This window comes from Sipha flava, unplaced genomic scaffold, assembly GCF_003268045.1.
Source record: "Sipha flava isolate LNK unplaced genomic scaffold, YSA_version1 237_pilon_pilon, whole genome shotgun sequence".
NCBI classification, from domain to species: Eukaryota; Metazoa; Arthropoda; class Insecta; order Hemiptera; family Aphididae; genus Sipha; species Sipha flava.
In genome coordinates, this window is record NW_020272879.1 from 1,351,532 (window position 1) to 1,365,713 (window position 14,182).

A 14,182-nucleotide genomic window follows, 5' to 3' on the forward strand; every position below is an offset into this window, starting at 1 on the left:
AACAAATAATAAATTATTTTTTTTTAACAAAGATATTAAATTTATAGATTTTCAGAAGTAAAAATGCCTTCAAACAAAAGTGATCAAAAAAAAGAATGCGAGTACAAAGATTTGAGTAAAATATCTGTATCAAGTTCAAAAGATAATCTATTAAATTCAGTGGAATATCTTGAGAAAGATAATGTACCAGTCATTGAAAAATCCCATGAAAATATTAATAATAGTGAGTCCACTTGTATAAGAAATTTAGAACATGCTGATATTTTGCATACTCAAAATGATCTACCAGAATTCTCTGATAGTCGTTTAAGACTCAATAAGGTTATTGGTTTTGCTGCTAATGCATCTATTGAAAAACTTAAAACTTCTGATACAACTATCCCAAATTCTGAACTTGCTAAACAAATTTTTGATGAAATCACTAAACAGAATAAGAATAAAATTGTTTGCAATCAAATGTTAAAAGGTATTAACATGAATGATATTGATATAAACCACGTTAAAAATGTCATAGAAAATATTAAAAAAACAATTGTTGAACCTATTGAACTGCCTCCACCACCACCAGAAGATCTATTGGAGTTGCAAAAAGCCAGTGTCAAATTTATATCAAGTGAACCAAATGGTCATAAAACCCAAGATAATGTTATATCATTACGACCTGAACTTAAACCTAGTTCCAGTTTAATACCTAAGTCTACAAGTATTCGTGAAAAATTAAATAGTGAAATAAATATACTGCATAAAATTGGTTCTTCAAATGAACCCAAACAAAAGTTTATTTCTTCGTTAAAACCTGGTACATTAATCGATCTTGAAAATTCAAAAGTATCTCGTTCTTCATTACATATTGAATCTCTTAGACCAGTTATTAAATCAAGTGATAAAAAAATAGTTCTTCCACTTGCTCCTGAAAAGATTGTTTCTCGTGATCCAAGAATTAAAAAAAAAAATTTATTGAATTCTGAAGGTATTAATTTGTTACAAACAAGTGGACAACTGTTGATTCCAACTAGTATAGTACCTAACACACAAAATCATTCTTCAAGTACTGTTTCTTCATCTGTTATGCTTTCTGATATAAATCTTTCAAAGTCTAAAGGAAAGGATATATTTTCTCAACAGGAACCATTGGTATATAATGAACCTAATAGTTTCCGAAATCCAATAAGTCAAACTAATTTACAACCATTTCATAAATATACAGAATATAATGGAAACCCCAGTAAACCTCAACATAAAATTTCCAAAACATCTATTCATAATCAATTTAAACAAAATGATTATGTTTTTGATAAAAATAATTTGAGCCAAATTCAAGTTAATTCAGTATACTATAATGAAACAACGATAAAATGTTGTGAGTTAAATAGTAATACAACTTCAATGAGAAATCAAAAGTTGAAAAATGAGCAAAACAAACAATTTCGTAGTTTTAAAGAATTTAGAGAAGCTAAGTATGGTAAAGTAAAACATTCTAACCATGAATCTACCAAAAACAAAATCCATGATTGTCATCACAGCATTAAAGATGATGATACATTTAAAAACATTAATAAAGCTGATCTTAAAAGTAATAATCCTTATACTAGTTTTGGAGCTGTAAATGATGTGAGTAGTATTAAAAGTTTTAAAATACCTAAAATTAAACGTACTGAAGAATTAGTTAATAGTATAAAAGATAATACAGATATCAATTTTAAAAATGGTGAAATAATAGAACAAAACATGAAGAATAATCTAATTAAAGATAATTATACTGATAGACATACAAAAACTCCCGTTATTAAAGAAAAATACATAACAATTGAAACAACTAAAGATGATGTAGATAAAGATAAGAAATCTAGTACAATCATAGTTAATAACTCAAGTAAAGGTCTAAAATTTGATACAGTCGAAGACAATATTATAAGAGACATGCCAATTGAAATAAATAAAGATAATAATGAAATTAATGATTTGAAAGAAGATATAAATAAAGATGATACTATAGAAAAAGAATTAAAAACTAATAGTAATCAAGATAAGAATCTTGAAATTTTAATGGAAAGTGATTCAATGATTATTAATGAAATTGATCATAATATTAACACTAAACCGTGCTCTAAGGTTAAAAAACCTAAAAAGTATTCTAAAGAAAAAGAATTTGAAAAAATTGTAAAAGAAGCAGTTGAAAGCTTATATATTGATGAACATTATCCAAGAATTAGAACAAGAAGTTCTTTAAAAAAAAATGAAGAAAGCCTGATTAAATCAAATACACAAAAATCAAAAACAGAAGATTTAAACTATGAACAATTAGTAGTAAGAGAAAATAATAAGAATCTTGGAAGTGACTGTAATCAGGTTTCTGGCTCTGATATTAGTGGATCAGTTGAAACTGATCAAAATACTATATCATCCACATCTAAAGAGCCACTTGAAGTTAATTATTCTGCAGAGAATCACTTTTCTAAAGAAAATACTGTTTCCTCTAGTGAGATTAATTCTACAGTTGATAATACGAGTACAAACATTAATGAAAAAGTTATATTTAACATTTTGGCACACCCAGAATTAATGAATATTTTACAAGACAAAGGAAAAATAACAAAACTTACTAAATTGTTAGAAAGCTCTGATATTAATACTAATGAAGAAAACAATTTAAACCAAGAACACAAACGTCCTAGTACATTTAAATTAAAAAAAGAAAAAAAAAGATTACAAAATAAAGTTAAGAGGAAGAAAAAAAGAGAAAAAAAGACTTATGATAAACAAGGTTTTTTTCTTGGAGAAAATAGAAATAAACTTGTTGGTACTATATCAAATGATAATCATTTGAACACAGAAGAAAACATTGTTGATAGTTCTTTTGGTAATTTAAATTATAATGAAAGTAGAATTTTGGAAACTGAAGACTATACATCAGTTGATAGAGTTAAAAAAAAAAGGAAACATAAGAAATCCAAAGAAAAATATCCACATTTTGAAATTCAAGATAAATATTCATGTAAAGACCTAAAAATAGTGATTTCAAAGTTCGATAAAAATAATAAAAAAAGTGAACATTTAAATTCAAAAGTTTCTTCAAGTAATGATTTACAAAATAGTCATCAACCAACAAATAATAAAAAAAATGCATCTTTAAAACGTAAAAAACCCTTTTTAGGTCCTTTAAGTGTTAAATTAGCTAGACAGAAAATGGAAGCCGAGTTGAATAATTCACAGAAAGGGTTAGTTGAAAATACTCAACATGCAATTAAGACTGATAATATTATTAAAAAGAAAAAAAATTCTAAATCTTTAAAAAATTTTAAAAAGAAAGTTCTTGATTCTCAAACAAAAACCACTATGTTAAAAGAACCCTATGTTGTATTAAATCCTTATGAATGTTCTTCTAAATATCCTACGTCTATTAAGGGTTCTATTGATACAACTTTCCAGAATAAACCACTTGAAGCTGAGCTAAATTCAATTACAACAACTTCAACTGAATCAAACATTACTGATGTTAAATCTAGAAAACCTAAACCAAAAATGACGGAATTAGATAAACTTCATGCTGATATTAATGAAAACTGTGCAGCTGTGTTAACTATTTCTAATGTTCGACACTGTAGAAAAAATAAACTAGTTGATTATGTCAATACTAATACTCCTAATACTTTAACTTTGTCAAAGAAAAAGAGATCTTCAAATATAGATTTGAATGAAGATGAAAATTCTTTAGAAGTTTCTAAAGAAAAGAAAGGTAAAAAATCTACATTTGAATTGAATAAAAACGAAATAAATACAAAAAAAAAGATGTCACATACTATAGTAAAAACTACGATATCTGGTAAACGGTCAAATATTTTACATCCAGATAATCCTAATAAAATAAATTTCAATAAATCAAAGAAAAGTAAAAAGAAATTGAATTTTAATAAAAAATCTTCAGTTAGTAATTTGTTGACTGATGAAGTAACAACAGAAGTAACATCAAAAATAATAACAGATGACGAATTTATTGATAAATTTTATTTTCAAACCGCAGATAATTTATTAGAATGTAAATTTTGTCATTATAAAGACACAGGATTAAATATTGTTCGCCATTATAAAGAAAAACATAAGGATGAAGAAGTACTACCATCCAGATTGTCTAAAAATATTGCTGAAATATTAATTAGTGAATCTCTGAAAGAAAATGTTGGGTTTATAAAGTCTGAAAAATTTGAAGATACTAAATTTACAAGCTATATGCCTGTAAATAATTGCTTTACATGTGTTTTTTGTCAAAATGTTTTTAATGATTTTATTAAGTTTTATGATCATATCACTTCTCATACTGGAGAATATAGATACAAATGTAAAATGTGTGAACAAATTTATTCTAATGAAGATGAGCTAGAAAAACATATTTTGGATCATTCAGACTATGATAAAACTGATAGAATTTCGTATTTATTATATCCTGATCCTGTTCAGAAGACCAAAATGTTCGGATACCTTTGTTCATTTTGTTATTTTGTTCAACTTGATTATAATAATATTGTGAAACATATGCAATATAGACATTGGGTTGAAGATGAACAAAGTAAAGGTCGTTGGAGTATTATACGTGTTAGTCTATCAGCTGAAAATGAAAATATTACCACTTCTGAAATTGATAGTAAGAAGTTGATTGGATGTTTACCTTCTGAATCATTTTATCAACAAATTCAGAATACTGAATCAATAGATCCAGAAGATACAGAAGATTCAGAAGATCAAATGTCACATATAAGTGTATCAGAACTTATTGCTCAAGCTAAAAAGAAATTGCAAGATAAAACAATATCTATAGATAAATTACCAGTTAATTCAGCATCTATAAAGGAAGAACATCTAGATTTATCTAAACTAAGTATTCAATTATCACCCAGACAAATAGATCAATGTAAGTTAATATTTATGGTTGTATATGGAACTATATTATGCATTTATTTAATCTGGTAATTTTTTAAATAGCTCTTGAAAACAAAAACAGATTTAATGTAATTAATCCTGGGATTGAGAATGCTGAATATACTTTAAAAGAAAAGTCTACCAAATGCATAGTTGCTGGTTTAAGTTGTGAAATAATAAATTCAGTGTTATTGTATAAATGTTCTGTATTAAAATGCCATCAGAATGCATTTTCTACAGTAGTCTTGGCTGATTTTTTCAAGCATATTGAATTAAATCATCAATTTTTAATTTGGAACAAAATGTGTGATTTATGTGGTGATAAACTTCAGATAATGTGTGATACTGATCAATATTATTTGAAAGATGCTTTAGAACATTTAATTTCATATCATTTGGTTTTAAAGAAAGATGAACAATCTACCATCTGTATGTACAATTTGAAATAGATAATTGAGGAATAAAATTTACTTAATTTATGTTTTAACAAATCTTTTAGGTTTAAATGAAAAATTATCTTCACCTATTAGTCATCAAGTTTCTATTCAAAATTCAACTACTGAAGAGAAACCAAAACCGTTGATGACGTTAAGAGTTCGTTGTTTACCCGGTGATAAATTATCTTTACGTAAGTTATAATTTGAATTTTTTATGACTGGCTTGGCTAATAAATAATGAGCAATTTGGATTAAATTTGAATAAATTGTATTATATTTCTGATTAAAAATATTTGTATATAAAAATGTTTATATTTTATTTTAGATAATTTAAATAGATAATATATTAGTATAAATTTGATAATGCAAACATTAAAAATTATTCAACATTAATATTTTCGGCTGGTTATGTACATGCATCATACATTTACCTAAACATAAATTTAAGGAAAATATGTTAAGTACTAATTATGGGCTTGAGTATATTTACTGCTAATATTATGCGTTTAAAGATGTAAAAATAAAATGTTTGAAAATGTGAATACTTTGATGAATAATTCACAAATTAATTGCTTACGTGAAAAATAAAGAGTCAAATGCAGTGTACATTTTTTTTAGTAATTTATATATAATAAATGTATAGTAAGGCAGTTAAAAAAAAGGTCTTGACAATCTGATGAAAAAAAGTGAATCAAAAATTTTAGATCAGTTTAAAGCCACCCACCATATCTCATAGTAGTGTTTTCAAATGGCAAAACTATTGCTATTTTAAAACAAAAAATGTTGAAAGCCACGGAAAGAAATTAATTGAAATTGTAAAACATCACATTGAGAATAAAATGTAGTTAAAAGAATATGAGGTGTTGTGAATTGGAGTATAAACAATTAAATAAGGAAGCAGAAAATAATTGTAGTTAAAAAATTAAAGTTAAAAGAAGAATTTAGATTTTTGTGCTTGGTTAGGAATCAAAGAGACGAAAATAAAATGTGTTAAGATTTGAGAACAATGATTTGAAAATTTGCAGAATGTATTTTGCATAAAAGAAATTATTAATTGAAATTTTCCAATGGAAAAAATAGATGAAGTGGCATGGAATTTAGATATGATAAACTTAATTAAAAAGTTGGAGCTGGAGTGTAGTTATGAAAATTAAGAAAAAAGTGATAGGATTAGATGAAATATCTGTTTAGTTAATGCTAGTGTTAAGAGATATAGATGTAGAATGATTGTCTAGTTTTTAAAAGGGAAAATATTATCTTCTGATAATCTGGTATTGAAAGGTTAGGTGTATATAATAGCATTAAAGTTATTATTATTTTAAACTAAGACTCACGAGTATAACAATTTGGAAAAATATGTAAGAGATAGAGAACAAGGAATTGATGTGTCGATTAGTGATGGACAACGATATCGATAATTCGATACGATATCGATATCGAACAAATTCTGATATCGCGATACAATATCGAGAAAATTGGAACGATATCGATACACAATATTATATCATTGCTCAACACTAATGGCAATACTTGTTATAAAGATATGTAGAGATTATTTTGCGGATGAGGTTTATAAGTTTATGTACTCATTGTGAGTAGAACAAAGAAATGATGATTTTGGAGAGAATGTGAGAATAAGCTCAAGTGTGGATGGATGAATTAGATAACAGAGTAATGGGGTATTGTGTGGTAAGATTCGAAGAAAATTCACAGGTAAATCATATAAAATAGTTTTTTGGATTGGAATGATAACAATGAATAAGAGACCAAAAGAGTATTATAAAATGTGAATGAAAACTGTATGTTGATTGTATAGAAATAGGATAAAATTGAGGATCGCAGGTGTGTGTAAATAAAAGATAGATAAAAGGATATAATAGAAGTATTGAATGAGAGTGACTGATATAGTGGCTTCCGTATAACTGTGATAGATGGTTAAGACAAATAAAAAGAAAACATTTATTACAAATAATATCAAATAATATGTATGGTAGAACCTCGATTTCTGTACGGATAAATGAAAATCACGTATAATTGACCTCTATATACATTTTTTTAATTTTGGGAAGCTTCATTGTTATACTTTTGAGTCCATACATTATATTACTTTTAATCAACGCCTTTTGGAAGGCTTTGACGGGAACATCGCTTTAAACGAAGCATTGTCACGGCTGCTTGGATAGCTTCAATGTTATCACAATTTTGTCCTTTAAGTGCAGTGTTTATCTTCTGGAATAAAAGGAAGTCAGCCGGAGTTATGTCAGGACTATATGGTGGCTGCGGTAACGTTAGCCCGTAGTGTTTCGCTAAGAACTCACGGACATGCAGAGACGTGTGGCCCGGGTGCATTATCGTGATGCAGTACCCAGGTAGCTGCAACATCTTTTCATATGTGTATGACCCTTTTCTTAGTTTTTCCAGTACATCAATGTATAAAGTAGCGTTGACGGTTTGTCCTTGAGGTAGAAACTGAGAACCACGTAATTCACATAAAAAAAGATAGCTGTTTTCAGACATTGTTTTTACTTTGGATTTATTAACCCTCGCCTTTTTTGGTTTAGAGGACGCCAAAGTGTGCCATTCAGAACTTAGGTGCTTCGTTTCTGAATCTTACTCAAAGGTTCACGTTTCATCACCAGTAATAACATTTACTAAATAATCAAGTTTAATTTCCATCCGTACCTTCACTTTACTTCTGATCTACTCTCAATTGAATTTTTTTTTTTTTTTTTTTTATTTATTATAATTAAATGTTTCAGCATATTGCATGCTATTACAAGTTTGTAGATTACAGTTTAAAAGTTTAGATTACGGTTTATACAAATAGAATATGGAATGGGATTGTAGATAATTTTAATGAGGTTTGTTGATAAAAGATTTAATATTGGAAATAATGACTGCTATGGGAATATTGTTGTTAATTTGCTTAAAATTACAGTTATCAGAGAAATTAATGGATTAAATAATATTTTGAGTTCATTCAAGATGTTTGACATTGAATTTGAATTTGAATTTGTAGTACTGGATATTGGTTGGGCGGCTGTTACATTGGCATATGATGGACCGGACGGGGAAGCATGCGATGCATGACGACGTGAGGTGACTTGTCGTTTAGGAATTTCTGTCTTTTTTAGTTTGTTTGTTGATTTAGTCAGTTTTTTGTAAATTATACAACCTTTGTATGAAGCTGTGTGTGCACCAGAACACAGTGCACATTTAGCCGGACATTTAGCTACTATCTTTGGTCCACATATCTGTTAAGTGATTTTCGCCGCATTTAACGCATCTAGGCTGCTGACTACAGTAGTTGCGCGTATGGCCGTAAGCTTGGCATGTGTAGCATTGAGGCGGGTTTTTTCGTTTGGTATGTGGTTTTTCAATCAATACTGCGGAGTGAAGAAGTTTTGTAATCTTGAAGATTTCTTTATTGTTTTCTTTAAGAGCCAGTTCTACATGGAATATTGGTAAAGGACGATGGTTCTTTTTGATATTAACCACGCGCGTGGCCGAGTGTCCAAGTTCAGCCAGGGCGTTTGTAATATCAGTTGTGATAGTGGAGTGATGCAGATTTCTGATTACTGCTTTGTATTGACGTTTGCAGTGCGGCCGAAAAGAGTGAAATTCGGCTTCGGTTTCTTTTAAGTAGTCAATTACTATGTTGTGGTTATGCGATTGTTGGGGCGGATTATAATAAATGATGGTGTAGACTTAAATGAAATATCGTTAGTGCCTGTGAGTGATATTATTTTCTTACTGAATATTGAGAAGTTGGTGACGTTCTTAATGTAGATCGCCGGTATTCGGGTAGGCATAGGTGTGGTTTTAGTTTTATTTAGTTGCTCACAGATTACTATGTTATCGTTTGGTTTAAATACCTCATTTTCAATTTCGTCGTCAGAGACCTTGGCCAATGCCGCGTATCGATTTGGTGATGTATATTGTTTGATTTGATTTTCTTTTCTTCTTGTGGTGATGGGCTAGAAGGCGAGGACAAATGCCGTTTTGATTTTTGGGTTTGTGGTGGTTGAGGCGGCGCCATGTTTGGTGGACTCGGAGTAATTACGAAGACCGATAACGGAGCGGACGTGTGCGCGAACGTGTGTTCATGTCGAACGTTATCGCCAGACTGTGCAATTGAATTTTTACTTGACCATCAAAACGATGTTTTTGCAATGTTCAGCTAACAACCATCTAACACTCAATCGACGATCAGAATTCAATAAATTACGCGCATGACTCACATTTTCATCGATTCAGCTTGTTGATGGCCGTCCAGAGCAGGGTCATCTTTCACTCCTTCCTGGTTAGAATTTAAGGCCCTTCTTAAACTTTTTCATCCATCTTGTAACTTGCTCATACGATAGAGTTGACGTAGTCTTGTCTCAGCAATTCGTAAGTGTCGGCAGGTTTTTTGTCAAGTTTGATGTAGAATTTGATCGCCTTACGTTTAAAAGAATTTGTCATTTTTGTCGTGATTTAGTCTTAAAACAGGGCTACACTAAATCAGCAATTTTGACGCAACCGATGCTTGGAATAAACTGAGTTTTGTTCATTGTAAATGTTTCTCACGCCTAATCCAATCGGTCTGAACATGTCAACAAAATAATATGCAGTAAAATCTCTATAAGACAGAGTCGCTTGGGACCATGACATTTTTCCGTCTTGACGGGGTTAGTTAATTTGAAACGGGACCAAAAAAAATGTTCCATAATATCGGCGTTTCCATCTTACCGAAATTCCGTTTTATCGAGGTTTTACTGTATTTCATAACTTTTGGAACGCCCCTCGTTTATGAGTTTCTTTAATATATTTAAAAACCAAATGTTTCTGTTAATAAATTTGATATTTAATGCTGTAAAAGTGATTGTGGCTTGGTAGATCCATTGAATTTAGAATATACGTATTTAGTCACCATTTGGGCTGTCAGCTATTTGATATTATTCTTATGTAACAAGTTTGTATTCTTGGACTTAAGACCTAACTTGTGACTTGGTATATACCTGATGATGAATTTTGCATTAAAAACCCATAATTTACAATTATAATAATATTCCAGGTCATAGGTGTGGGCAGACCTATATTTCGGGGGTTTTCTACAATACTTTTGGACCTTATCTTAACAAAACATTTAGGTATATTTAATCAATCAATTTATATTAATATTATAATTTTATTTGATATTTTGGTATATTAATCCCAATGAATATGTTTTCCTTGAATCTCGTATTTTTTTTACAAATAGTTTAAATTATTTATGATTTGTACTTATGTAGCCAATTATAGCTGTTATAGCCGTTATATAATATTATCTTAATATTTTTTTGCATAAAAATTTAGAAAATTTAGTTTAATTTTTTCTTTTACGAAACATCGTTTAATTTTACCAATTATTTAAGAATAAATTGCATTTAATTTGAGTAACATCAGTTTAAATATGGACGCCTTACTCTTTAACTTAAAATTTAGGGCCCAATTTACTACATTGATACACCAGGTATTCCCTGTGCCAGACATTACTTTGCGTTCCTGGTTTAGCATTTATTTATTTATTTATTTATTTATGTACTAATTTACGATTATTAGCCATTTACTAATTTTAAATTTAAATTCAATTTTTTATTATTTGTTCTTGACACTCCATAAAAAATAATTTTAGTAGTCGAAAACTTTCATATCAAATTGTCTATTTGAAAATCATTAATAGATTCAGAAGTAATAGCACATGTCTGTCATACAAGATAAAAAATTTCAGGCAAGTAAGAGCAAAAGGTTTTTTTTTCATGAGAAATAAATTCTTCTTTTCTTCTTTTCTAAAGATCTTGTCAAAACCAAAAAAAAAAATTGACTTCCACTCTTTTCTCTTTAACCCCATTTTTCATATGGGAATACTCAATGCTATAGCCATTTAAATTATCTATCCAATGAATGTCTTCCTCTTTTGCGCCTATTGATTTTTCTTTCCATATATTGGTTATAAAGGGATTATACGAGTATCTTATTAAGTGTCTTATAAATAGAGGTCGGATTTTTATGATTTTACATATTTGTTTCTAGTCTATGCAATTAAATGGGAGTACGATATCTTTACTAGTGATTGGAAAAATATTTTGAATATAGATTTTTCGATGTATCGATATATCGAAATTTTAAACATTGATAGTGTCGATATATCGGATTTTTAAAAAAAAACATCGATGTTTTTTCTATTTTTTTTTTTTATAATTTCTTGATTAAAATAATTAATTTAAAAGTTAAAATACTATTGTTAAACTTTATTTTTTCATATAATATGTATTATTATAATAAACTGTTATGAAATTGATGAAACTGAATTTTTTTTACTCGGGCATTACCTTTATTATATAAAATATTTCCACAAATTAATATGACATAAAGTTCTTTAGTCTTAAATCTTAAAATACAGTTTTAAACAATTATAATTAATTATAATATGATAATTACCAACGTGAAACTGTGAACTACGATTAAAGATGTCTTTAATCGTGGTCACGACTGAAAGAATTAAAATGAACACACTGTTAAGGACGTTGGTCACACTTACGAGTTACAACATATTTTACACATATTTTATCACGTATTACGTATTTTAAATTTTAATGCCGTTGCGAAACTCGATGGTTGAGTCGTTCGACGGAATACTCAACATTGAAAACCTCGTAAAAACCTCATGAAAAACTGAAAACTGTGAACTGACAATAACTGAATAACATAATTAAAAAAAAAAAACATCGAGATAGAAACATCGATGTTTTTTCGATGTATCGTCGATAAAAAAAACATCGAAGCAACAGTGATGTATCGAACAAAAACATCGATGTTTTTTGCAAAATTGTTTGAACATTGATTTTCGATGTATCGATACTACGATTTTTAAAATATCGATGTGTTCGATGTATCGGTGAAAAACCATCGATGTTTAGAACATCGAAGTTTTAAAACATCGGAAAAATTGTTTTCCCTCTAGAGCTGCCATCTGTTGCTCACCATATTATCAGTACAGTATACTATTTTTCTGATAAAATAATAAACTTAAGAGTTAAAATAATATTATTTCTCTTATAAATATTTTTTAAATAAATATTAAATACTTATAATCAGAGCTCGTAAGTTCATACATTTGCATGTTATCTTTGCTACATCTGAAAATATGCTAGTTGAGTTAAAAATCCGTTTCATAACAATGGTAATAAAAATCTAAAGTTTAATAGAGCATGTTTTTGCGTGTTTTGTGTGTATTGGCATATTTGGCATTTATTTGATTTTTTTTTTTTTTAATTATTAGCACATATTATTTTATGTAAATTTAGTAAAATCATCTTTCGTGGAAGTCAAAAAAAAATTAGATCAATAAATGTTTGAATTCATTCTTATACACTTTTTTGAACTTGTTTATAAAATGTTAGTATTTTATCAATAGTTTTATTTTTTTATGACATTAAGTTTTATAAGTTAAAACCAGTACCACGTAAACAATGTTATTGCGCACCACTATAACTATCCTTCTATTGACGTGTCCATTACAATCTATATATTTTCGTCTCAATGTGTGTCATTTAATGAAATGTAACCGAAAAAAAATTATAAGTTTTAAAAATATGAATGGCTAATTCTTATTATATAAAAAAAAATGCTTAAACATTTTTTTTGTGCGTAGTTAAGAATTTTTTATGCATATTTGATCAAATGTTAGTGCATAATTGCATGCTCATTCATGGGTTTTTTAATGCATGAACTAACGAGTTCTGATTATATTTGTATAGTGAAACTGTATCACAACTGTTGTATGCTGTATACTAAAATAATAGAAACAAAAAAATTCGAACATATTCTAACATCGATATATCGACATAAAACATCGATGTTTTTTGCTCATCATTACTTTTAAATGCTTATTGCTAATATTAATATGACTTATAAAATTTGCTAAAATATTTGATAAATCGATATTATATATTATTAAGACAGTGATTAATTATTTAAAGGTAAGAAAAAGTTACAATTTGCCAACACCTGCAAGTAGTTTTAACATTGACATTTTTTTAATTTATATTCATTGATGTGTATTTAATACGTACATATTTAAATAAGAATAAAATTACTTAATTTAGATACGTTTTTAAAATAAGATTTTTTTTTTGATTCCAAGTGAAATGAGGATGGAATTGGATAGAATTTTTTTATCTGTGTACACGATTTTGATCAAAAAGATTGATTCAATTATAATCAAAAGAGATTTCTGATAATAAATGTTTTTATTTGGTTCTTTAAAAGATTTAGTTTTGCGAATTTCCATGTAATTTTCTTAATTGTGAAAAACTTACAAAAACATATAAAATGTACGGTATACTGGTTTTCGTCAATATAAAATTTTCGATTTTATCTTAATTCAAAAATTAACAATCTTAGACACTTGAAATTTTTAGAAAATGATTTTATTACTATTTTTTGTAAATTGTATTATTTTCAAAAGTTTTTGAATTATTTTTACTAACTATAAATTTTCAGATTTTCTTAGTTTTATTTTAAAAATATTATTAAAATAATTTTAGTTAGACCAAATCTTGAAATTTAATATAAAGCTCCTTTTTATACATAACTATTAATAATTGACGAAAACAAATTGAGCATAGTTAAAATAAATAAAAATCTAACTTTATAAAGTTTAATATTTTAACAAAACACTAAATATTATGAAAGTTCACTACATTTTTTTAGTTAAAAATGTTTACAAATTTTAATATTTTTACTTAAAACTTGAAAATTGGATGTATGATTTCTTTGTGGCCAAAAAAAAAAAACTTGAAAAGTTG

At 27.8% G+C, this 14,182-nt stretch overlaps 1 protein-coding gene across 7 annotated transcripts in view; it reads left to right on the plus strand.

Annotated features, from left to right (window-relative positions):
• The window catches only part of LOC112683957, a 35,962-nt gene that overhangs the window by 3,430 nt on the left and 18,350 nt on the right, over positions 1–14,182 (plus strand). For all 7 annotated transcript variants that reach the window (XM_025555223.1, XM_025555224.1, XM_025555222.1 and 4 more), the window contains exons 6-8: positions 48–4,906; positions 4,978–5,343; positions 5,414–5,542. In XM_025555223.1, coding sequence (XP_025411008.1) covers positions 48–4,906; positions 4,978–5,343; positions 5,414–5,542 — 5,354 coding nt within the window. The remainder of the gene's footprint in view (positions 1–47; positions 4,907–4,977; positions 5,344–5,413; positions 5,543–14,182) is intronic.